Below are 27727 nucleotides of genomic sequence, written 5' to 3'. Positions count from 1 at the left end.
GAGTAAACTGTGTTGCACAGTTACAGGATAAACTCTGTAGCTCAAAAGAGATTTCGCTTTACTCACTACATTTAAAAATATCATTTTTTCCAGGATGTTGCTTTTTTTTTTTCTTGTTAACGACAAGAAACCTTTGTTTAATGTAACCACAAACCTAAAGACTCACATTTAATAATGGTCACACCTGGAAGGGCCAGACATATATGCTTTACTGGCGTACTTTAAAAAATACATGTTCTACGTCTTATGCACCTGCAACAACCAAAAAGAAGCTTTAGTACACTTCTTTGAATCCTAATCAAAAGAAATTTATATTCTCTCTCATAATATCTCTGATTAAACTCAGCTTAAAAATCCGGTCTTTGCTGACTGCCAGAGGTTGAGCATCTAACCTTGCAAAGATGTGGCATCATGTGAGTGTTATGGTTACAGGTGTAAGAAAACCCACTCAGCCACACCCCAGTAATGCTGTATAATCAAAGGTTAAACTGCCTTAAAAGCATTGCTTTTCATTTTTATATTTAGATATCCTTCATGGTTTTCTTTCAAGTTTTCTTCCTCATTCTCTTCTTTTTGTGGTCCATTGATGTTTGTCTTGGCTTGATATTGCCACCTGTAGGTCAATGGATTAAACTTGTATGTGTTGTTACATGTGTCCCTTTATAAGTCCATGGAGATAAACAAACCAGACAGAGTTCTGCTCACAGAAGACTAGTTTCATAGAATTAAGATCTAATTCTTCACAGGAAGCAACTAACCACTATTATTGTAAGCCCAGTCTTCATTTGACTTTCATCCATCCACTTTATTAACCACTTTTCCAGTTCAGGGTTGGTGGATGCTTGAGCATATCCCAGGTTCCAAGAGGCGGTGTACCACCTGGAGTGGTCACATGTCTATCACAGCAGACTTTTTTTTATTCCATCCTGATAATTCTGTAGTTTTATTGCTATTTTTGACCCTTGCAATAGACTTAAGTAAGCAAGAAAGTGGAAGAAAACAAGAAGCAACAGGACTTAAAGAGAAAAAAGGTGAAATAGTTTTCTGAAGATTAGAACAGCAACAGGAGCTGAGGAACAGTGTTGCAGAAGAGAAACCGTATAGACAGAAAAAGAAAGAGTGAGGAAGAATTAAGAGGATGGAGACACAAAGACAGAGGGAAAAAGAAAAGACGATCACGAGGCGGAGGATAGAGACGCGTCCTTATCACTTCCCACAAACTTTAGTTGCCGCGACGACAAAATCGTTCCGTTACGCAGCCTCCGACAAACTTCTCTCATTTGGCGGATAAGATGAATCTGCGAGACGAGCGAAGGAGAAAAAAACCTAATGTTCAAAATGCATTAAATGTTTTTCATGTATGACTGCATTTTTGCTGACATTTCAGCTCCGTGCTCATTAATATGGAGACCAAATTAAACTTATGATTGCTTGTTGATTTTCTCCCCCTCTTCCTTTCCCCCTTCCCTCCTCTCTCCTCCACTCCCCCTGTTTCCCTCTCATCTGTTTTGTGAAGCGTTTATCCACCATTTCTCTCTTTGTGTGTTTTGGGAAAGCTCTGTCATTTTACTGTTTTCTGATGTGTGATTCATTAATCTATTTGCACAGAGCTTTACTTCAACAATGGACAGAAGTATTTTCTAAAAATATATTTGCAGTAGCAAAGATTCATTGTCTGTAGGGAGCAGATTTTAGTGTGTCAGAATATTAGAAACAAGTGATGAATTGTCGCCAGCTTACACCATAAACATATGCATTTATTGTACAGTGACATCCTAGGAAACAAATGGAGATTGAACAAATTGAAAATAATTCTTGCTATTGTACAATTTTCTCCTTTGTAGTAAGTAACATCTGTTTTATCTTGTCAGAGTTGACCTCTTATGACACCACAGTGGGATGTGGTGAACCCAAACACAGAGCACTGAGGCAGGATTAAAAAACAAAAAGCAAGCCTCTAATGGCTGATTCAATCAGAAAATGAGCTAGCTAAAACAAAACAGAAATCAAAGAAGGAACCAGAGGAAGACAAACTCAGAAATTGACAACTGGCAGGGGGAGAAACAAGACTACTGAAAACAACTGAACACCGGTGAAACTAATGAGGGTGGGGCAGACAATCACAAAGGAGCAAAAATAACGAAGCACGCAAAGAGTTTTCGGACCGAAACGAGGCAAAAGCATGACACGGACAGTTTCAAAAATAGTGGGCTGCATGATTTTCTGGCATAACTTTCTTCCATTGGTGACATTCCCATTTAGGAATATGTGAATATTTGCTTTTCATGAACTTCCTGCACTGTTTTATGTTTATTTTTGTTACTTGTTAGACAGTCCATAACCATCCAACCACTAGGACCATTACATCCCATTATACCTGCAATGGCAGTCATTTGGCATGAGAAGGTGTTGCCTTTGGGGGTTAACGTTTTTTATCGAATAGCTCGGAAAAGACTGAATAAATTCAGTGTAGAAATATACACCCAGACTTTGACATAGTATATCCATTAGTTTTACTAAACTACATACATCAATTTTTGCATAAATGAGTAAAAATGCATGCTGTCTTTCTTTTTCACAGCTGCATCACATATTGTTCCTGCGTTCATCTATATTTCAAACTGAGCAAAGAAATGTGAATAAACATTTTTTTTAGAGTCACATATGTAACATATGGGACTGAAGCAACAAGTAATTAGTTTAAATTAGTAACAAATGATGTTTAATGTTTTCTGTACAGACACTGGGATCTGTGCCAGAGAAACTTTTAATGGCTTCAGCAGCAAAATGCTAAGTTTGTTGATTGCCACATTTTAACCCAGCTTTGGGGGGGCAGAGGGGCACAAGCCAGTGTACTCCTAGTGCCAGCCCCGACATAAAAAGGAGAGGAGACAGTTGCATCGGGGAGGACGTCTGGTGTAAAATCTTGGTCAAATCAAACAGATCATAAAGAATGGGATTTCCATACTGGAGCGGTTAACAGCAGCCTCCTAAGGTGCTGTTGGCCAGCAGAGTGCCAGTGGAAACTGTGCTACTGTTGGCCAAAGGCAACTAAAGAGAGAGAAGGAACAGCAGGAGTGATGAGGTGAGTTTACAGGCTTTAAATATAGAGAGAGCTGGCTGATGTGATGGACAGAAGGAAGGTAGATGTGTTGTGTGTTGAACCAAGTGGAAGGGAAGGTGATTGGAGTAGATTTCATGGACATGTAAGGGAAGGAAACAAAGGTGGTGAGAAGGTTTTAGGTAGGTATGGTGTTAAGGAGAGAACTGATGTGGTGAACACTTCCATCAAAAAGATGTTGGAACATAGGATTACATGTAAGAGTGTAAGCAAGCTGCACACTGGCGGACTACATCTCATGCAAAAGGTGCAATCTGAACAATATGGGAGAATGTAGCTCGACAGCATCAGATGGTAGCCTGTATGATGGTTTGGACAACAAGAAGAGGAAGTGAGTGAGGGTAAGTAAATGTTGAAAGTTGAAGACTGATACTGGACTAATGTTGGATGGAGTTCAGGAATGTGTTGAGATAGGCTGTGGGTGATAGGGAAGAGTTACCAGATGACTGGGAAGGTGAGGTACTAAGGAAGGAGAAAAGTCCTTTGATTAATTGTCTAGACAGAGATACTGAGCTGGAAGTATGCTAAGGAGTTCTTTGGAGAAGAGAGGAGGATGGATGGATGGAGGACAGTTTGTGAATCAGGAAGTGCAGAGGATGAGTAAGCTGCCAGGCAAGAGAAGAGGAAAAGAAGAAGACCTCAGAAGACATTCATGGATGTCAATGTTACCACATTTCAAAGAATACAGCAGAGAGAATGTCACAGGTCACATTCTCTTTGAACCCTAGAAGTATTATATGAAGAAAGAGAATAAAAAAAAGCAAGTGGCAAAAGTAGAAGAAAACATTTTAGTTAGACATAATCAAATAGTCACAGACTAAAGGCACTCTCTGTCACCAAAAGTGAAAACTGCTTTTTAAAACTACTGCTGATGCATCATTTCTAATCTTTGGCAGTTTTACTTTTAAAAGTTTGAAACTGAAACTATGAGCAAAACACACACACACACACACACACACACACACACACACACACACACACACACACTGTAATGTTTGTTGCAAGTATCACACCAAAGCACAGATTTCTAACCCAGCATCTCCATGTAAATTAAGTTAGATTTTAGAAAAAGAATTTTATCCCACTGAAATAAACACCCAGCTTGTGCTCGCCATTTTCACCTTTGTGAATATTGGCACATGCCAAACGTGCTGGTATGCATCACACCTTCATGTTTCAGCTGGCCACTTCTGATGTTTCATTGCACAGAAATCCTGCATTTTTTCTACAGGGCTTTTATGGTGAAATATTTGCAGAAACATCTTTTTGTATTTATTAATATCTTGTGTCCTGACCTAGCAAAGTTTTTAATATCACAGAAAATATCAAAACTATTCACTAACAATTACAGTGGATTACAAAAATGTAACATGCTCAGTTGTCAGAAGTGGAATGGTAATATTTGCTGTCACCAGTTTGCAGCCTGCTTTAAGCTTTGGATATTTTTAAAAAGTTGAACCCTTCTCAGCTGGCCAACTTTTGAGGCTTTGAGTCGTGGCGTGTGTTGCCGGCATTTTTTTGAGCTTCAATTCCCATCATACGGCAAGAGTCTCTTACTGCGAACATGGTGTCAGTGTCATTGAAGCAGCTGTCCTTCACTTTTCCATCTATTTATTGTAGTTTTCTCTATTTCTTTCCTCTGCACATGATCTCTTTATCTCAGTCCTTGTCTTTTTTACTTCGTTCTTTGTCTCTCTCCATCCTTAGGCCTGTGTATCTTAGTCCATCCTTGCATGGAGATTGACTGGAGGCATGAATACATCACAGCTAGCCATCCATGTAACCCTCCCTTCCACCCCCCCATCTTCACCCATCATCCTCCCCTCCACCCTCCCATTTCTCCAAGATCCCTCTCTCAGCACTTATCTCAAAGTTCGGATCTCATGCATTTTAATCGGCGTGTCTATCTTCCTTTCTCCCTCTCTCCCTCTTTTCTTTGACTTTGGATCAGTGGCATCCTTCAAACAAACAACAACAACAAAACAACCCCCCTGCCTCCTCCCCACTGGCTCCCTATCCCCTTTTTAAATCAATATTTGCCATCAGCGAATAAATCGTATAATTTCCTGGCTGTTAGAAGAGTGCGACGCCGACATATTTACCTTCCACTCGTCTATTTTTTTTGCCTTCGATCCCTCGTTCTCGCGGCGTGGCTATTAGCTAAGTGAAGGGGATGGATGGCCGTGAAGCACCGAGCGATAGCATCTCCATCAGAATCGTCGACGTTGAAAAATGGCCGCCGCCTCTCTGATGACAGCACAGCAAAAACACACACACACATACACACACAAACATGCATGCATACATACATCCACACACACACACACACACATAGAGTCACAGAAGAGACATTTAAATATTCAAATAGGGCCGGGTGGTAATGATAAACGACAAGGGAAAAGTAGAATTGAGTAGCTATCGATGCAGAAAATGAAAAGAGGAGAAAGAGAAAAGAGGAGAGGAGGAGGGAAATTAAGCCAAAAAATATGGAGGCATGGAGGGAGAGGAGAGTTATGCTAACAAGTGAAAACAGGGAAGACAAGAGATGGATGGAAAAAAGGATGGATGAATTAGGCAAATAAGTGCAAGTGGTGTTTTACAGTAGATAAAATAAATAAATGTGGAGATTTAAAATGATGGATGGAAAGAAGAGAAAGGACAAGTGGAACAAGAACTACGAAACTAAACCTTGGACTTCATAAAATAAATGGGACATGATGGCTGGAAGGGCATGCAGAACCCTGGAAGTCCTTGCTAAAGACAAGACATTTAGCCAGTGTAGAAACCAGAAAGTGAATCTATAAGTCATAAATGGAAGAATTGAAGTTGTCAAAAAAACAAGACACCACAAAGAGTAAACAAAGATCAGACCACAAAAAAAGGAGCTGGAGAGAAAACTCGAGAAACAAGCAAAAATGTGGTTGGTTGGAAGCGCAATATCCAGAGAGAAGAACAAAAGGGAGAAAGGAAATTAAATTAACTCAAAATGATGTAGTTTAGCATCAAAGAACTTCTGAGCTGAAATAAAAGGAAGAAAAAATCAATATAAAAGCACAAAAGACATAAAAATGAAGTTAAAGAAAGAGCTTTGACAATTAAGGTACACTTTACTGCCATTCTCTCCATAAAGTCAGTGTACTATAGAAGACAATTGTTGCTGTGCACAACAAAAGTGAAGAGGTAAAAATACGAGTGGTGCCATTCCTGTTTGGGCGTAAATATAAATCTGATTATTTGTACTGCAACTTGATTTCTTCTTATGGGCTCTTATGGACTTGAAGGTAGGATTTAACTATGGGCGCCTACTTGGCAACGTTTAATGAAACAAAGTGACACAAGGTATAAGATCAGCCTGTTTTCCATTGTCAGTGTGATAAAAGACACAAGTAGGAAATTGCCTGGTCGATTGCTGTCAATGAGTTGTGTCAAAAACTTCCAACTTTGGGGAAAAACGGTGATATTTGCAGTTGTTTTAAATGTTTTTTCTTCACATTCCTGAAAGTGTGACTTTTAGATTCAAAAATAGAAAAACCTGCAGCTCCTTCACTCCCCAACTACAGAACTCAAGCACAAAAGGGAAGGAAAATATTCAGCAACACTTGCTGGTACAAAATGGAGCATTTTTAAAATCTCTCCATAAAGGACTCCACTGTCTACCGTCAAGTGCCGCTGCGGTGTTTGATTCCTGCGCGACTGCGGAGCTGCAGAGGTGCGACAGAGTTTTTATCTTTAAAGCGGTCAAAGCAGGTGAAGCAGTGAGTGAAATCTGCTGAAAACTCCTGCGACACCCTCAAACGCTTCATCATGAGATGAGCTGCAAACAATAACAATAAAAAATGTGCTCCCGTTTGAAAGACCAAGGAATATTCCGCTGAAAATCTGTCTTTTGAGCATGAAATACTCACCCCCTGTAGATGGATTCACAGCAAGTACAATGGATTCAAGTGGAGATCCAGTTTCATGGTGTCAACATGTCAAAACATAGAAACATTGACATTACAAATTTCCTTTGTCAAGCGTGTTTTGGAAGAAAAAAAATTACCAGCAACCATTGCCTCAGTCTTTCGTTTATCCTAAGCAAGAGCTTTAGGTTTCCAGTACAGAACCATAAATAGTTCAACCATATTTGTGTGCCCACACCTGTAAATGGTAAGAAAAAAGGTTAACTGTAAATATGCTGATGTTTTAATGACTTTAAAACATTAAACTGGACAGGATAGCTTTCTATAGGGTTATATGTGGAAATGTGGAACGTGATTTTGAATGTACTAATCAACAGCGGTGAATTACACAGCCATACTGCATTTTAAAATGTTGGTGCTGGACAAGTCAAGCTGGTTAAGCACATTATCAATTATTTCAACACTGTAAAGTGCATTAAAGGTGTGGTTGAAGCTATGCAAGTAACACCCATATTTAAAGTGGCTTTTTATGTGCCAGGTTAAAGTCATCATATGTGCAAGTAATCCGTATGAGCCAATAGCTCAGATTTACTCTTAATACTTTGTTTCAGATTGCAAATAAGATCAGGTATTCCTAATATAATTATCTCAGGCACACACAGCCCCACCGACCTGATGAACAAACCTTAATTTTACAAGGGGCAGCCAATAAAAAGAAAGCTGGCTTAAAAGGAGGGTGACCTCAAAGGGAAAGGAGCTAAAACAGCTTGTTGCTGACAGCAAATTAATGAGGGCCGGCACAAAGATCGAGTAGGAGATAAACAAGGATTATTTTGAATGCAGTATCGAGCAAGGTAATTCTAATAGAGTTCAAGAATAAAAATATGGAGCAGTCTCCTTCAAAGGGAAGGAAAATTGGTGGCCACAGTTTAAAGGTCAACATGTAGGAGTGGGACGAACATAAATGCCCAGTCAGTGTGGTACCATTAATTAAGGCTATATTAATGAATCCTGACTTTGTTTTTTTAACTAGTGTGCTTCACACAGCTTCCAAAAAAGAGTTAAATGTCAAGTTGGATTTTATCTGTTCATACGTGTGTCCTCCTTATCCAGAGCAGCCACACTGAGCTGATGATGATGGAGAGCAGAAAGACCAACCTGCTGGGCCGAGCCGAGTCTCTGAAGAGGAGTGGCACTGAACTACCGAGCAGCTTCCACTGCAAAATACACAACCTGACACACATGTGGAGACAGCTGGAGGTAACACACACACTGTATGACACAGTAGAGCCAAGTTTTAGAAGATACAGGAGTGCAACTGTGGCACCATGGCCATGGCCACAGAGATAGTATATCACAGTAATACTCCGTTGAGACTGTGCATATAAGTCTGTGTTTCTATGTGTGTGTGTCTGTGTGTCTAATTTTAGGCTAATCAGCACTGATCTAATCTAGAACATGAAGATGATAATTAGTGTCGTCTCAATTAGGGAGCCCTGCTGCTACCATGGCCTTTAACTGTGCAGTGGAATGCACAGACAGACAGACAGACAGACAGACAGATCAATCTATGACTTTAAATGGACACATCATACAGTGGTGACTTAGAAAATAGAAAACACATTCGCCATAAAGTATGCCATGCTTTATTTCTTTCTAATACACATTGGACACAGTAACGGCTCTGAAGACATGCACACACACTAAAGAAAACCAGTGTAGGAATAACAGTTTTTATTTTTCTGAGATCCCAAAAATCTGAAGATAAAGCTTTGAGTTAATATTTTGGTCCATATCAACCAGAAAAGCTCTTCTGAGGAATCAAACTTTTTTGGCAAGTTATCAGTGTGTGCTTTTGATGAAAGGCACACAATGAGTCACAAATTATGTACTTTGATACATAGACCAAGTCCCTCTGGCTATCCTGTATGGGGTGCTTTGGGAGTACGGGATGTGTGCCATTCGATCACTTTATGACCGTTGCAGGAGCTTTGTCCTCATTGCCAGTAATAAGTTGGACTCGATCCTGGTGTGTGTTTCACTCTTTCACAGCTACCCTTTGTCACTGATTCTGTTCATAGTTTTTATGGACAAGTCCAGCCAAGTGGCAGAAGGTTTTCACTTTGTTGCTCTTAGAATCTCATCTCTGCTTTTTGCAGATGATGTGGTTCTGTTTCCTTCATCACTGTGATGGTCTCCAGCTCAGACTGGAGCAGTTGGCAGCCAAGTTTTCCTTTGCCGGAAAAGGGTGGAGTGTCTACTCCGGGTCAGGGATGAGTGACTGCCCCAAGTGGAGGGGTTTAAGTATCTCGGGGTCCTGTTCATGAGTGGCGTCAAGGCTGCAATGGTGCGGACGGTGCATTGGTCCGTTGTGCTAAACAAACAGCTGGGAATGAAAGCAAAACTTAGAGATAGGATGAGGAGTTCAGCAATCTGAGAGGTGCTCAGGGTAGTACTGCTACTCCTTCACATCAAAAGGCGTGCATTGAGGTGGTTTGGGCATCCTGCAAGGATGGCTTCTGGGTAACTCCTGGGCTGGAGAAGTTAAGATTACATCTCTTGGCTGGCCTTTTTAGCGCCTTGGTGTCCCCCTGGATAAGATAGAGGAGAGTGCAGTTCTGCACTGTGAGGTAGTGACTGGTGATCTCTCTGGTGACATTTCTGCTGTTGGTGGTTGAACATTAATGACCCCTGAAGATGAAGTGCTGCATTTGTCAGCAGAACCCTAAACTTCTATTGATGATAATACATCTACTTATCTATAATTGCATACAGTGGTCCCTCACTATAACACCGTTCACCTTTCGCGGCCTCGCTGATTTTTTTTGTGCAATTTTTCATGCTTTTTTTTTCTTTCTTTTTTTTTTTACAGTGCATTGTGTTCTACATCCTGATTGGCTGTAGACCATTGTCAATCAATCTCATGCTGTGTCTCCTGTATAGTACAGAATGCGTTCAGCTTGTCAAATTTACATAAATCTTCGATCGCTAGCAGTGTGACTCTGAAGTGCTGTACTGTATGTTTGTAAGTTTTCTCCCCAACAAACACAATATGGTCAATGATGAAACGTTTTGCACCGTCAAAGGTGCCTTTGATGGGTGCCTTTTCATTCTATAATACTGGACTTATTTTTGTACAAAGGTTTGAACTTTGAGAGTGTTTAAACAAGAGAGAAAAGTGTGAAAATGTTCATGCCTGTCTGAGAAAAGTGTAGTGAGGGTTTTTACAGCCTTAAAATATCTACAATAATTGTAAAAAATAAAGTTGTTTATTTCGCGGATTTCACATATCGCTTAATTAGTAGTTTTCTTCAGCTTTTTTCTCCAAAGTGTCCGTGGCCAACTGGAGGTCACCTGATATTCATTGTGAAAAAGTTAAATAGATTTGAACCACCTGAAACAACTTTCATCTGTATGTCTTGTACTGTATTTGGGTCATTCCAAGGACTGAAGTGAGCTCCATGTGCTTTGCTAATGGGTACGTTGGTGGCAGTTGTTTGTCTGTACCTCGGCGTGGTGATTAATTCCAGGTCTGCGGTGGGGTGACAGCTGGCGACGGCTCGTCAGGAGGCTGAAATTGCAGCGATGTGACTTTGTTCCTCCGAAGAAACAAACCGTCTCCTGTCGACCGAGTGGCACGTCACACAAACAGAGAGAAGCAACAGAGGAGCAAACACCATCTGCGTGTGTGCGCGTCATTTCCTTGTAGTCCCTAATGATGACACACACACGCACACACACACATACACAGTATTGCCTCACTCATAAAAGTTATTGGAAGTGTGTGTGCATTAACATATGTATCAACCTTGCTGAAACGGATTCAATTTTAGAAATTAAACAACAGCAACAGATGAGTCTTTCTCTCTGCCTCTCTCTCTGCATCGTGTGTATTTCCGCCACAGTAACCAGACTGTGATTAAACTTCTGTTACTGACGGGGAGGCATTTGGACTCTGAATGCCGTTTCCCACGCATGCATTAAAGATTGTGTGTGTGTCATCAGGTTGGGGGCTCTTAATCTCACATTCTCACTCGCTCTCCTGGTTTTCCTTCATCCGTCACCTCTTCTAATTCTGCAAGTATGTGGACACCCCATTAGCATGTCACAGTTACCAGAACTGAAACCAAACAGCTTTTGAAAAACCAAATGCCCAAAAAACGCCACAGCTGTCCATTCCTGCAGGTTCTTAGTGTTTAGCTTAAATCATCACTAATGAGTAAAGAGACTAGAGGTTGGCATCTTGAGTAATTAGATGACAGAAGTAAGCACAAGTTGTAAACATGGGAATCTTTCCCATCATCGCCTTCCCACCCACATGATGAAAACGCTTCTCTTACGCAGTTAAGCTCTATATTATTCAGGTCCTGTCATCTCCATATATGATTGTGGGTAACTGACATCATTGCCATTGGAGCAGGGACTTAACATACACTCCATAAGACAAAACTGTCTGCTTGCCATAACACATACTGTGCAGCACTGGCTCAGACAACTATGCATATATAAATATGTAGTGGCGCAGATTATATTTAATACATATCTAATAATAATCCTACTATTGATTTAATGCATATAATTTTTATAAGTTAACATCGATCCCCAAGATAATTGTCCATAGCCATAACCATACTATGTTAACCAACTTTAAACATAAGCCAAGGCAGCTCACTCTCTTGCCAATATTCACTTTTAAGGGGATAGCATTGTATTTTTATATAAAAATTAAGTAGGTAATGAGTATAATAATATTATAAATGTATTTCGAACTAATTAGGCAGCTCATTCTCTTTGTCTTGACAATCCTTTCTTTAAAGATATAACACATTTCGCGGTCGACTTGAATAAAAGGCAGATGTGAAATGTAAAAGTGAGATCAGAGGTCAAATGTGATATGATATATGATGCAGCCTATAATGTGTTGTTTATAATCCCCATACACCAGCATCATTTCCTAAATGCTGCCAATACAAACAAAGGCAGTAAAAATGTTCAGCATAGTTTTAAAGATAAAAGACAAATTTGGCCTTAGTTGACCTTGAAGAAGAGGTCAGAGGTCCAAAGTAATGTGATATTTAGAACCCTCATATAGCATTCCCTGTATACCCATATGTTGTTAGTTGGTAAGTTAGTTGGTTATAAACAGCTCTGTATAGCATTGTTATCACTTTGACCTTCAGATCAGTCTATTGATCTTGAAGTAAAGGTCAAAGGCCAACTGTGACCACCACCACACTTTTTAAGAATCATAGTTTCTAAGTAATAAGTCTTTTTTTGATTTCCTGCCAATAAATCATTAAGTTGACCTTTTTTGATGTTAACATGACCCCACTCTGCACCCCTACAAACTTTTATCAAAATTAAGTGACAACTTTCTGAGCTCTGGTGTTTACAAAAAATAACACGCTACCGAAAACAACCTATAACAAAGTCTTTATTAATGGCAGTGCTGAGGACTGTAAAAGTTTTTTTTTTGCTTGGGAAGTTTTTTTGTTACTTTTTCATTTTCTGTTTATGTCATGTGATGAGTTATGTTCGTTATGTACTACCTTTGTTGAACGCGATTTCCCCGGAAGCTCAGGTTTCTTTCTGATACTTCCGATGTTGGATTGAAGCGTAAAGAATTCTTTCTTGATTAAAAAAAGGTTTCATTGTTTTTCAAGGTTCCATGTCCTCCCAAAACACAACCTGTTGTATCAACACTATTAAGAAGAATGTGCACTCTTAATAATAACGCCAGGTGAGCAGGATGAACAGGGGCCTCTTCTGTCTTCACTCTTTACCTCCCCAAACTTTCAGTCTTTCTATTTCTTCTATCTCCTCCCAATCACATTTATTTCTCCTCCTTTACCTCTGTCATTTGTTTCCCTGTTTTCTTTTCATTTTAGTTTTCATCACTCTATTTCTTGCAGTGCTAAATTTTAGCTTATGTTAAATATGTCAGAGGTCTCACTTGTTTTTGTCTTTCTGTCTTCTTCTCCTTCGGGCCTTTGCTCTCTCCTCACCCTTCCAACCTGGCGGCTCAGTGGCGTATTAACGGGCCTGTCGGTGCTCGCGTCGGCATCTGGTGCTCTGACACAAATTGGGAATTAACTGGAATTGATGTCCTGTGTCTCGCCTCTGAACTATCCTGGCCTTATGAAGAATTTATGACATAGCAAACACACGCACACACACAACCTGAATGATGAAGAAATAAAGAGATTGTAAATTAGCTTTCATCTTTTCTGTCATGCTTTTTGGCAGCCAGATTTTTTTGGGGGGGGTTTTGCATCTGTTCAAGGTCAAACTGTATGTGTATGGATATTTACAGTACATACACTGGATACTATACACATAATGTGGAGGCAGAGCTGACAGGAATAAAATGAGCTTGAGCTTAAGCTTGAGAATCAGGCTTCACAGCTCTTTAGCAAACAAACAAATATTTGGAGATCTGCTGGTTGTCTTGCCTTGTGATATGAATATGTTCACCGATGTATGTTTTAGGAAAAAATGTTTTTGCCTGCTGTCTTGGGAAAATGTTCTTTATGTCTCTTAAATTACATCCTTGATGACAGCTAATCCTCCTTGGATATGAGCTATCTTGCTCTCGTTTCTCTTTCTGTTTCTTGTTCTCTCCTTCAAATTAAGAAGACATTCATGATCTTAGCACAAAGCTAACTGCGCACTTGACTGTTTGGGGTCCTATTGTTGCAGTTGTTCATTGTCTAATGGGTTGGTTTTACCTGCCAGAGTTCAGCTAAAGTGCTTTCTCCTATACTAATGACTCAGTATCTTTTGTATCAACACATATATATATATATATATGCAAATTAACAACAGAAACCCACATTGGGCTTGTTCAGGAGCAACTCTGTGTTCTGTTATTCCTGCCATGGCTGCTTGTTACAGTCATAGTGGAAACTTCAAGATAACAGCTATCTGATCCTTGAAATTTTTCCAAACAATGCGTTATGAACCCTGAAGAGGACAAGATACAGAGTACAGCTTCCACTGCAGAAACCAAAAGGTATGAAAAGAGAATTACTTCTGGTCTGCCAGCTATTTGGAAACATGGAAGGATGTAGTAGTTGTGTTTGTAGTATTTTACATGCTGAGAATGATGTAGTATAAGACCAAACCTTGGAACTCAACTTTCTTGCTTACTATTAGTTTAAAATTGCTCCAATCCAACTTTATTTATAGAGCACTATAAAACAACATGATTGACCAAAGTACTTTCCAGTAAGAAACAGTAATAAAAGTTAAAAAAAAACATGTATTAAACAGACAAAGAAAATTAAATCACAATAAAATAAATAAATAAATGAGAAAAGATCAAAATGAATAAGTAAATATTAAAACATGAATAAATAGATGAATAATAAAATAACTAACTCTGGTACTACTCCTAAAATGCCTTGGAAAAAAAAATCAAATGTTGATGCCAGCCTAATATGGAGGGGCAACTTATTCTATACATGGGAGCCACAACAGCGAAAGCCCCGGTGTGTCAGTCTCGACATGGGGACAGCAAGGAGTGACAGGTCATATGATCTGAGAGAACGTTGTGGAGTGTATAAGTGTAGAAGGTCTGCCAGGTAAGTAGGAGCCAGGCCATTTAAAACTTTAAAAGCAAACAATAAAATTGTTTGTTTGTTTGTTTTCAAAGTGAAAATGCAACATTGTTGAGTGTATGGATGTTTTGTGACATTGGTGACACCTTAAGACACAAACTGTTCCTAGCGTATATTAAAGAATAATCACTGTTATTATAACTTCTTCTAGTAAAGTGAACATGGCAGTATGATCTTTCTATCTGCTAATCCTGACAAACTGTTCATGTATTATTCTTCCCTATTTGCACACTGCTAGCAGCAAAGTGTTTTTGTGGGTTTTCTGAGCGTGGCTTACGTAACGGAGTTGGTTCTGGTAGTGATGTCATTTTTCAGCGGTTTTCAGTGATCATTTTGATTAGAACATATGTCGTTATGCAGTGAGGTCAGCCTTACTGAGCTGCTCCTGCAAGAAAAAATTCAAAGAGAAAATATTAGGTATTAGATAATTAGTAATGGCAACATGAAGATAGCCTAACAAAAGCATTAGCGCTACGTCTTTATCAATCAATTGTTCTCTATGTATGAGATTAAATAAACTGGAGAGTGTCCAAATTGGAGAAATGTAGAAGGACAACTTTGGAAGATTTAGACTTGACAAGACTACTCTTTTGGACTCATACCCCTTAGAGCTGTATAGTAAATCTTACTTTCCTACATGCAAATTGAAGCTAAAGCTAAAAAACGAAGAACGTATTTATTTATTTTCCTTTGGCATGTTGCACTCCGAATGTTACTGCTGATATCATGGCCTGGTCTGATTGGTGGCCATCACAAGTTTGTTTGTTTTGTATTGATGAGCCCTTTTAAGAAACACACACACACACACACACACACACACACACACACACACACACACACACACACACACACACACACACACACACACACACACTTGTTGAAATCCAACTGGAGAATAGTCTCTCTCAGCGGCTTACTGTGTGATCAACAGGGGTTTGAAAATTACTCTGCAGTGCTTATTACACACACACACACACACACACACACACACACACACACACACACACACACACACACACACACACACACACACACACTTTGAGTCAGGCTCTTGTTGTTTTCAGTTGTTCCTATTTGAAACAGTGATTGCTCCGCGCCAAACCCTCTTTCAGTTTGTATTGTGTCTAAATGATGTTTTGTTTTGGGTGTGAATATCACAACTCTGTAGGAGAAGCTGCTAGAAGCTCTGAATTAGCAGCTGATCTGTTTGCACCTGGAAAAACACCAGACATATTCCCATAGTTTTATTCATTCCCAACAGAAGGTTTGTGATGACAACAAGCTAATTGATAGTTTTGATAACACCATTAGAAACTTTGTCTAAACGTGTTGTTATATAAAAATAAAACTTTAAAGATTTTTTCTTACATCAAGAAATGCAGAAATGTGAGAAATATTATAATTATAGATAGAGAGACATACAGCAAAGTAATGTTACCTTTCTACAAGACATTTTATGCAAGAATTAGAACATATGATGACGTACAGTCCAAGTTTGAAGTCAACTCAACTCTGAAACTAGCAATTGAAACGATTACCAATGGGACTGTACGATATCACTGATTGATCTGTGACTGGGTGGGAAATATTCCAGTTTAACCTTCCAGTAGCACCTGTCAGCTGTAAATCCATGCACAGTCTGTGTTTGCAGCATCAGTAGAGCATTAGATCAAATGAAATTACTTTTAATTTCCAGTTAACTTGTACAGTATTGTATGTGAGAGCAAACCAGCAACCTCTGTGACACCCCCCCCCACCCCCCAATGTAAACAAGATCTCATGTCAACAAGAACATTATGATTATATTATTACATCTTGAACAGCAGCACTGACATGAATGGCATTACTTAAAATGTAATCTTCACACTTGCAGCTAGGCCTTGAATACATGACTTCCCTTTTATTGATCTGCACATTTCTAAAGGTAGATGATTAATGGCTGTGTGAGTATTGATTGATATGCTACTTTACATGATGGAGTATTGACATAACAAGGAGTCCTCAATGTAATTGCCTGACTTTTTCCTTTTTTTTCCCCGACTCTTCTCTCTTATTTCAGAAAATCCTCTCCAAGCATTCAGGACCCGGTAGGTCTGAGCAAAACCAGTCGTCCAACATAAAAGCTCAGCTGGCTGGAGGTCGAGGTGTCACTGTGGAAAACCCTCGATCAGCTCTGTCCCCACTTACCAACTCACTTCTGGAGCAGTTGGAGGCCCGTATCAAGGAGCTGAAGGCGTGGCTGCGAGACACTGAACTCCTCATCTTTAACTCCTGCCTCAGACAGGACAAGGATGCTTCAGAGCAGCTCCAGAGCTTCAAGGTAGGAAGGAAAGTGTCTCGGTTTGTCTCTTCTGATGTTTGCCTCAATATCAGTTAAATTAGAATTATATTAGTCTAAAAGTAGAAACCTACAGCAGTCAGTTGTTACATATCAAGCTCTTTTATTTCATCATGGCAAACTTTTTTCTCAGTACACCTTCATTAAGCAAAGTACTCCCTTGATTTGTTTCGTGACTAAATGTAATCCTACAGAGAAGTACTATAGTCAGACCACCAACTTTACAGATGTGTATCTGAAATCACAATAAATGAAGATGAGTGTGGTTTGATAACTTACTGATAATATATTTGGTGTGACACCTTCCACACAGGGCATGATTTACTAAACAGGGCAAAAAGCGTGTGACCGTAATCCCCAAATAATGCTCATTGGTTTGAAAGTTTTAAGGGTTTTTTTTACCAAACCTCAGCTGTTTTCTAAACTCAGGTGCAGCCACTTCATTTCAATATCAAGCACAAAAAATAAGACACGAGGAGCGGTTTTCTCCTCCCTATATATTGCACATTAAGAAAGGGCCTCTTATGCAACAAGGTCACTCAGAAAAAAATGTCTGAATTGTCACCTTTTACACGTAATCTTGTCACTGTACTTTTTTAACACCAAAACCCAGTTTGCGTTGGCGCATCCGTTGATTAATATGACGATATGTTGATGGTATTAATGCTCCAATTGAATAAGAACAGATAGCAGGTGACACAGCATGGCTTTTTATGCTGTATCACCTGCTGCTAAATACTATAAATACCTTTTCAATGTTGGAACTTTTATAAAGTCTAATTTTGGGTAATAAAACCTCTATTTCAGGTGTATAGTTGGCCAAGATGGACAGATGAGTAGCAATCATATGATCCAGTGTAGTCTTCAGTTTAGTTTGCCCACACGTGTCCATTTATAAATTACTGCAGGTGGAAACATCACTCGTCTCTGCCTGAACTAATACTTTACTTGATATTAGTGTGTATATCATGAGTATCTAGTTAAATGACTAAAGAAAAAGCCAATCAGTTGAGTTTATTCCAAAAGGTTACCAAGTTCACTATTCAAAATAACATTTCTTGCCTTTGGTAAACCAGCTTCTGTATTTAATGGCACAAAAACAGCAACAAAATAATTCAACTACTTGACTTTGTATACAAATATGAATCTAGATAAACTAACTTACATGTAGTTGCTTTCGGTCCACCAGTGTTAGATAGTAACAACAGACAGTTTTCAAACACAAATCATCAGAAACAAAGACACAAGATAACAAAGTGACAGCAAATAGATACATACTGTGTGTGTGTGTGTGTGTGTGTGTGTGTGTGTGTGTGTGTGTGTGTGTGTGTGTGTGTGTGTGTGTGTGTGTGAGTAAAGCATTCAGAGGTTCTGTCTGAGGTCCACTGTCACTTTTCTTCATTAACTTTTGCAAATATGTGACAAAGCTTTGGCAAATCAACAGCGAGCATTAACAAAAAACATTGTGACTGTGTGTGTGTGTCTTTGTGTTGTTGCTAAGTACAGTAATACATCGTCTTAATGAGGCCAAATGAAAGCAGGGCTGTTTTGAAGCGATGGATGTATAGAGGAAACAGCAGTTAACCTTAAAAGCCACGGGACACTAACAGGATATTAATCAGCCTACATCACACAGCGAACAGCTAGCTGCGCTGATTAGCCTAGCCCTGCCGTGTGACTGACAACCAGAGACACACACGCAAATGCACACAATCACCGTGTAAGTGTACCCACTGATATAGAACTGCATGCACACAGAAGTACATTAATTCATATACGTTTGAATTATGCTCACAAATGCTGCACAGTTAAATTACACACACTTTTCCACACACAGATGGACTGGAATATGCAAATAAAGAGACTCAGGCAGAGGCATGCATTAAAAATGAATGCATAAAAACATATAGCTGACTGCAGTAACACAAAGAAATGAAAGCACGACTAGACAAACAGCCCTACTGAAACAAAAAAGTTGCTTTCGTGTGATTAAGAATGTAGAACTTTAATCTTTTTGTAACCTTTCAGATTCTTTGGTTGTGACAGCTTTTACGCAAAAGAATCAGCAGTCCCATTCTGAGTGTTTGTGTATGCACATAATCTTTATTCATTTGAGCTTAGGCCTAAAAAGTTGGGAAAGTTTGTAAAGTGAGCATATTTTTGCACCTTGCATGTATGCATGTAACTGTGCATTTCACGCCTCGGGATGAGTGTACAAAGGGAATACATAAGAGCGCGATAGAACCTTGGAATGACCCACCTAGTCATACCTCATGAAGTCGATCTGAGTGGTAAGATAGCTTTAATATTTCTAGTAAACAGAAATAAATGTGGTTTCTAAAGTGTCCAAAACTAGTTATGAAATGTCCTGTAAGGGCTTACTTTCAATCATCATCATTTTTGGCTTCACAATTTGTTATGTAAGTAGTCTTATTTATCAACACCTATTAGGAGGGAGCATGTCGATAGCATCTAACTTAAATGAACATACATCGTTACTAGCTCTATTGTGGTGTACGACCACTACACAAGGGAACCTTTTTTCAAGTCTAGGAATGTAAAAAAAAACCTGGGCAGGGTTTAAATATAAATAGAAATAACTATTAAGCATATTTTAAAGGAATGTACTACTAAAGGATCACTGGATAAAACATGCCAGTGATTATAACTTGATTATCTCATTAGAAAAACAGAAAAACATAGAAGCAAACACAGTTTTTACTCCCAGCATCCCTCTGTGTGCGAGGCTCTTCTTCCAGCACAGAGGATGGAAGTTACTGATTGCCAATGTTTAATGAAAAATCTCCAAAAAGCACAAACTATCTTTGCTTCTCGTCACAAAAAAATAACGCCATTTGGGTCAATTTTTTTGTAAAGTTGATGTGAATGCAAAACACAAACTGGCTGCTTAAATGATGAAACTGTACAGAAACGAGAGTTTATCTGAAGAAAGTGAGCCTCTCACTTTTGATCCTTGTCACAGCTCTCAGTGGGAAGCCATTGATTTTTGGCAGAAAGAGGCCGTGAGCTTCTGGAGAAATGAAGATTGGAAATATTGATAGCAGTCATTTGTATGGAGAGAGAGAGTGAGAGAGAAAGAGAGAGAGAAAAGGGGGCTCAATTTTAAGAGAAGTCGACTCCATTTTAGCGATCATTTGTCTGTTTTTGGTGTTGGGACGCGTAAATGGGTTCGATTTCTGCACTGCAACCTATTACTGTAGGGCTATATGAGAAAGCAGTGGGGGTCGGCAGGGGTCGCACGGGCACACACACACACACAAATGCAAAAAACAAAAGCATACATTGAGAAAATACATATGCATCCTCACAGGTAAATGTACAGTTCAGACACATTTCTGCAATATAGAAATGTTATATAGTCTATTATTGTAGTCAGCACAGTGGTTCCAGAGTTCAAGAACAACTGCCTGCAGATGAAGCTGTCCACAAAAAGTTTTCACAACACCTTCATCACTTGCTTTGCTGCTAATAGATTTGATTGGGCAATCCACTCTCAGTAATGAAAATGAACGAGTGAGCTGCTATTGGTGCTTGCACGGCTGGTCCTTTAAACCGGCCCATTGGCCAAAATTGCATTGGCCCACCGGGAGAATGCCAGAGGTGCCCAGCCCTGGATGCTGTCTTTAAACTGTAGACGCCACAGCTGTAATGTTTCAGTCTTTTGGTGTAGATTACTGCTAAGGGAGAAGTTAAGTAACCAAGTGAAGTGCTCTACTAACAAGGTGAAGGAGAAACCTTAACAGGGAGTGTTTCAGTGTGTCACTTCCACTGCTTAAACCTTGTTGAAATGTTTATTAGAAGAAGTGAGTTGATTTCAGTCCGTATTTTTCAGTCTTTGGTATCGTCCGCGCTTCCTAAATATCAGCTGTCTTTCTCTGTCCCATTCTCTCTCTCTTTTTCTTTTTTCTTTTTTTGCACTGAGCTGCCACCCCTCCTCCTCCACCTGGCTGTCTATAACCTGGCTCTTAATTGAATTAATGCTCCTTAAAGATACGGCGTCAGCCAGACGTTCCTCCGGCAGGCCCTGGGCCTCCGATGACTCTCTATTGTAGTAGAAACGCTGTGGGGCCTGGACACACCAAGAATTAATAGACTGAACCCACACACACACATGTACACACACACTTGGTCTCACATATGCACAGTGGAAAGCACTCACAGCTACAAATACACACCTGCTCTCCAGTGTGTACAGGTATGCGGGCTAAAAATGAATCTCACACACTGACAGCTTTTTCTTGAAAGTTAAATGTTGCCTGCCAGTGGGTTTCACGCAGCTTCTTGCTCATCTAATTGGCTACATTTAGTATCATCAGTGCAGTCAGATCAAAAGTCCTAACACAAACCAAAAGAAAGTGGTTGTTTTTCCTGGTACATTAATCAGTAAAAAGACTAGAAAATACCAGAATTATTTTTTTAAATCACTCTTATTTACAGGAATTCAAAACAAACATAAAAAAACAAATCAATAAAACTTGATAAACATAAAAAAAGAAATAGTCAGTTTTCACTGCACAGTACTGATTCAATATGTGTGCACTGCTTTTAAAATCTGTTAAATGATTGTTCACTAATTTCTTCTCAGGGCATCATTTTTTCTGTTGATTGACAACTTGTTTCAGCCTCAAGGAAAGACAGGATTTTATTCTGATTAAGAAAGAATTGTTTCCTTAAAAAAGGATTGGGAATGTCGATATTGTAGGAAAAACATTTGTTCTTCCATAGTATAAAGACAATAACGCAGTAGATGCATCTGTCTATAAGTCGAGCTGACTTTCGTTCTGTCTGTCTCGGAAACGGATAAGTATCCATGTTCAAAGTCAGTTCTTTTGTCAGACAGACACACACTGTTAGGAGGCGACCTCTCGACACACACATTCACACACAGATGCTCGCACAGATAGGTGGATACGAGTGTGAGTGTTTAACTCGTTCCTCTGAAGTGAACCTCCTCTGTGTCTTATCTCCCTACCTGTCTCTATTTCCATTTACATCTCTTTTTTCCTTATCTCTTTCTCGACTGTCCTTTTTTCGGGCTTTTCCTGTCTCCCCTTGTTCCTTGTGTCTGACTGTCATTTACTCTTTTTCTGTCGTCCTTAGCGCATCTCTTTCTTTCTCCTGGTGCTGCTATCTGTTCAGCTGCTCCCTCTCTCCCCTGCCGTCGATAGTAGATGAACCTGTCCTCCCCTACTGTTACCCATGGACCCCTCGTCCCCCCACAGACCCTTCTAATCATGCTCTTTGGCCTCCGGCCCTCCCACCCTCCTCGTTGGGCCATTTCTATTTTCAGCTTTCTTTCCTCTTGCCAATTTAACCCCCCACCACACTAGAACACACACACACACACACACACACACACACACACACACACACATGTCTGGTTTGCTATCCTCGTGGGGACATCCCATTGACATAATGCTTTCCCTAGCCCCTTACCCTAACCCTAACCATTAAAAATGAATGCCTAACCCTAACCCTTACCCTAAACCTAACCATAACCTAATTGTAACCCTGACAGTAAAACCGCATTTTGAGTGTGAAAATTGCTTTCAACCCCGAGGGGACCTGGATTTTGGTCCCCACGGTGCAGAAAGTCCCCACCAGGATAGTAAAAGTCAGATTTTGGTCCCCACCAGGATAGTACGAACCCGTACACACATACACACACACACACACACACACACACACACACACACACACACACACACACACACACACACACCATATCACAAGTCCACCCTTTCTCTCCCTTTCAAAGACTTATGACCCATACCCCCTTTATGTCCACACATACCCACCTATATCCCGACTTATTCTAAACCAGCACACAATTCTGTATTACAACGATTCTCTGTGATATACTTTATTATTCCAAAACAACTTACATGTGTCATGTGCCTGTCTCTGTCTCTATGTATGTATACATGAATCCTACTCTTTCCTTTCAAAAAATTTAAAATGGAGTCGCTATGCATTTCCACTTAATACACCTCGAAACACTGTGACATTATCTGCTGTGGCTTGGACGGGGCCTTTTTTAGACAAAGAGACAGAGCCAAATGAAGAGCTGTAAACCCTCTTTACATAAAGCTCCCCTTATTCAACATATCATTGTTATTTTCAACACCATGCTCCTCACATGTATTCGAACCACCTCACGTGTATTTAAACAATTATATAGAAATAATTAAATGACAACTCCATACAAGACTGGATTACAAACTTGGCAAATCTGGCATCTTACCCAGGACTCCAGACCGTCACGGATCTCTGGAGCAGAACACAGTTCAGTTTTGCCCCGGGTACCCAGTTTGGGTTTATCAAGTCCTGATATTTTGTGGCAGTCGCAAGTACTCTCATTGCCAGAGCAAAAAACTGGCAGTAAACCTATACATGGCAGCCAGGGTGAAGATTCCAACTCCATCTGAAAACCTCACACTGCTGAATTTGAGCATTTTTGCACACAATGTGAACTTCAGTTTTTTCCCCCTGTACCTCTTACAAAATTCCCACTTTACAGGTTTTACAGGCATATGATCAGTAACTCTTTCAACAAGTATACAGTTCGAAAAGAACTTTCTGGAGTTCTGTGGATTTAGGCTGTCTTCTGAATCCCAGGCTGATTCCATGATGTTGAGGTCAGGCCTCTGTCGGGCTCGTACCATCTGTTATGCGACTTCTGTGGCTAGTTCTGTTTCAGCTTTTTGTCCAGTTTGGAGGCATTTAGATGCCTGACAGCACTGAATTGTCTTAACAAGCTAAAATGTCTGCACATTGCTGCTAGAAATACTTTAGTACCTACATCTTTACTGCATTTCAGCTTTTTTGCTGTGTCTTATTTAGAATGATTATTTTGTGTTTGCAACGACTTGGGTGAATTATTTAATTACAAAAAAATATATATTCTGATTGCCTTGGGTTAGAGATAGTGTTGACAACTTAGACCTCAGAGGGTTAATGAGACATTGCTTCACATTAAAAGTTACTCTTGCTGGCTACGATGCTGAGAAATGCTTCAAAGGCAGGCAGAGATTTTGTTCTCAAACAGAGGACCAATGATCACGTGAATGACCATTCTTGAAAGATCTTGCAAAGTTTTCTCTTATAAATTGTCTCGCCCAGATGCCATTTTTGCCCCTTAAACATTTGCTTCTTTGCTCGATTAGATGTCTGAAATCGGGAGGTTTTAAAGCCTGAATTAATTACTCACTGAATCGCTTGAATATATCCATCCTTTGGTTGTATATTTTTGTGAACACCTCTCTCCATAACATGCATAGCCCACCTCCCCTCCCTCAGTGTCTCTCAGGCAGCTAATAGAAGGTGACAGCGAGGCTCTGATATCGATACCTGCTGCATGATGAGGATTAAAGATCCACCGACTCCCTGCCAAGAACACAAGCTGCTGTGTGTTTGTGTGTCTTTTGATTATGCCCGTCTCTGTGTGTTTCTTAGTTGTAGTTCTGTTTGTGTTTATGCCTCGGTTCGGTACGTGTGTGTTTGATTCGTGCGCTTGTTGATGTTTTGAAGAGGTGTTTTCTCGTTAAGAGTTGCTCGTTAGGGGTTGAAGGCGAGCAAACAGGTGAGACGTTACCACGGTAACGGCGTCAACAAACAGATCAGACTTTCATCTTCATCTGCTCAGGAGGAGAAGAAAACACTCGGCTCTTTCATCAGCTAAAGGAATCGAGACAGAGGGAGAATCAAAAACCAGCATAGAGACAGAAGCAGAAGAAAGCTCTGAAGACAAAAGGATGCAGAGAGACACCGGAAAAGTGAGGAAAGCAAGCGAGCGAGAGAGAGACAAGAGCGGTCAGTGACAAAAGGAAGGAGGATGGAAGAGAAAATCACGGCCACGACAAAGGAGAAGACAATTATCATTTAGTCGCTGTGAAAACCATCAAGAAACAAACTGAAAAAGAGGAAGAGCCAGTGAAGAGTAATGAAGACAGAGGAAGAACAGGAGATTAATTGACACATTTTATTGTCATGTAGACTTTTCATAACCAACCAGGTTGATCAAATTTATTTAAGGATGCTGCAGTCTGATATTATTCCTACATTATACAGCCGAGGAGACCTTGAAAAGCAGGGTGTATTTAAAATAAGGTACTCAGTAATTACTACATATTAAAAAACGTATATGTGTCGGATCGCTGAATGACAGAGACACTTTCTGACACTAGTAGTGTTCATCACATCGCTGCTGTCGAACAATTAAAACATGACAGATCAACACTGACTGCTGAATAAATAAATACCAACTTGCATTTTTGCTTAAAGCACAAATGAAGAAATATAAGAACCTTGCAACAGTTTATGTTCTGATCTGTTCTGCTCGTTCCTTCAGTTCATGGTATACACTACTGTTTGTGAGCCATCGTGGGATACTTTGAGTCCAGTCTGCAGGGTTTATTGAAGTTGATAGACATTGTGGATCATCACTTTCCACTCATCGTATTTTTTGGAGACAATAAAGTGACAGAAAAAAAACAATGCTTAAATATGGGAAAGGTACTGAACCCCAAGTTGAAAGCAGCTATATAAGATTCAGTCCCATGACCATTTAAGCCTAACATGCCTTCCAGTATTCAGATGTTTGACTGACTCCATCCCGCAACATTTATTTCACTAATCCGTGACAAAAAGCTGAAAGGGCTCCAGAGACACAAGTAAGGTGATCGAGAAAGAGAAAGAGACACGAGGCAAACCAATTTAAATCTGCTATAACAGCAACATATAAAAGTGCATGAAGACAAGACAGGGTGAAAGGCAAAGGTGGGAAAGATAAAAGTTTAGGATGAGGAAGAAAAGAGAACACTGGAACACCTCAGTGGTCAGGTGGAGGAAAATGGAAAGTGTTGGCAACACTAGCACAGAGCGACAGAACAGCATCTAAAGAGAGATGCAGAAAGAAAGGAAGAAAAAGTGAAAAGAGAGAAAGTTGAATAGATGAATATACAGGGAAATACAGAGAGACAGAAGCAGATTGGATTTTATTGATAGAAACGTTTTAACTGGCCGCGGTGCGTTCTCCCTGCTGCATTAGTGAGAACAGTAAATGCTTTCACTCACAAAGACTTCATATATCCTCCATTTGTTTACTGCTGCTGAATATTTTAAGAGTAAAGCTTTCATCCCTAAAATGTCGCCGCATGTCGAGCGGGCAAAAGGACTTCAGATAATAACTTACAATAATAAGACCTGATGATGTCAGCAGTAATCCATTTTGACTTTCACGTGAAGGCTTCAGAGCTTTCTGTCACAGAGGTGTTTTTTAAAACTTTCCTTTAATCAAACACTCACTCAGTATTTTATCTTCAGCCTCATGTCAGTGTTACTGCATGTTGTAGGTAGGCTTGCCATATATTGGGACTTTCAGAATTAGACTGCATATCATTTTTATCATCATGTTTTTAGCTTGCAACATATCTTTATGTACGGATAGAGAAGACTGCCTGCACTCAGAATAATAAAATAATGTTGATTTGAGCATGTGAGCATGAATACTGCCAAACAATTACTGGTTATTTAAAGTCTGTATTTGTGATCCAGCCAATTAAAATAAAGACTTCATTTATAATCTGATATTCTGTCTAGCAGACCACTCTAACCCAATTACAAATTACAGGTTTTAAACTAGAGACTTTCTTGTGATGGATGAAATCTGTCCACAGACAGACCAACATTTGTCAGCCTATGAATGTGACTTGTTCATTTCACAGCCTCAATGCTAGTCTTTTGGCTGCTTCCATGTTGGGGTTCTTCAAAGCCCTGAATGACCATGTATGTTGGAAGAGAAGGTGGAAAACCAGTGCTAGCTAGGTTAGAACACACAAACATCTAATGGGTTGAGTTGTTTGTGACTGGCTGATTACAGCGCTAACGCACTGTGGTAGTGTCGTCCACTGTTACCACAGGTGAGTGTCATATCTCCAGCTTTGTTTACTCTGTGTACTAATTACTGTGGGACTAATTCATCTGGTGTCTTTAATGATGTCTTTGTTAAATTTTCCTTTCAGAGATTGTTGGTTTGATCACAGAAGATAAGACAAAGTATCCTGCATATCTGGATGAGTTTATTACTTGGTGTGATGCTAGTTTTCTTAAATTAAACACCAAGGTAACCAAAGAAACATATTTTGATGTAGCATTGGTAGTGTTGGGTGGTGACTGTATTCAAGTTGTAAATCCATATAAATATTTAGATACAGTTTTAGATACAATTGATGAAAACCTGACTTGGACTCAAACACCACTGTCATTTATGAAAAAGGATTGCAATGGTAATACTTAATGCAGAAGCCGAGACAGTTTGATGTGGATAAGCGTACAGTATACAGTGTTTTATTTAATGTTCATTTGCAGAAAGTATCCCAACTTTTTGTTTTATTGCCTGGTGTTTTTCACTTTCAGTAATCAGTAAGAGCAAACTCAGTAGGATTGTTAACATGGATGGTAAGATTGCAGGTCAGCAATAATGCAGTATGACCCAACTTTGAGAGTCACAAGTGGTGGAAAAAGGGTGAGACATCTTCAGTGTTATAGTACACCTTCTTCATGGTGAATACATCTGACCTTCCTTGGGACGGAGGGAACAGCCCATCTTGTGCCCAGAGGTCTTCTTTATCTTGTGGTATAACTCTGCTGAACAAATCCAGCTGTAAATGATATGATGTGGTATGATAGGGGTGTCACGCGCACATAGTTTTATTTGACTTTTGGT

At 39.7% G+C, this 27727-nt stretch overlaps 1 protein-coding gene across 2 annotated transcripts in view; it reads left to right on the top strand.

Moving 5' to 3' along the window:
* akap6 (A kinase (PRKA) anchor protein 6) overlaps positions 1–27727 on the top strand; it is a 215407-nt gene that overhangs the window by 147207 nt on the left and 40473 nt on the right. For both annotated transcript variants that reach the window (XM_063496793.1, XM_063496794.1), the window contains exons 16-17: positions 8137–8283; positions 16702–16962. In XM_063496793.1, the coding sequence (XP_063352863.1) occupies positions 8137–8283; positions 16702–16962 (408 nt within the window). The remainder of the gene's footprint in view (positions 1–8136; positions 8284–16701; positions 16963–27727) is intronic.

This window comes from Pelmatolapia mariae, linkage group LG16_19, assembly GCF_036321145.2.
Source record: "Pelmatolapia mariae isolate MD_Pm_ZW linkage group LG16_19, Pm_UMD_F_2, whole genome shotgun sequence".
Taxonomy (NCBI): Eukaryota; Metazoa; Chordata; class Actinopteri; order Cichliformes; family Cichlidae; genus Pelmatolapia; species Pelmatolapia mariae.
This window is presented reverse-complemented; position numbering and strand designations above follow the sequence as displayed.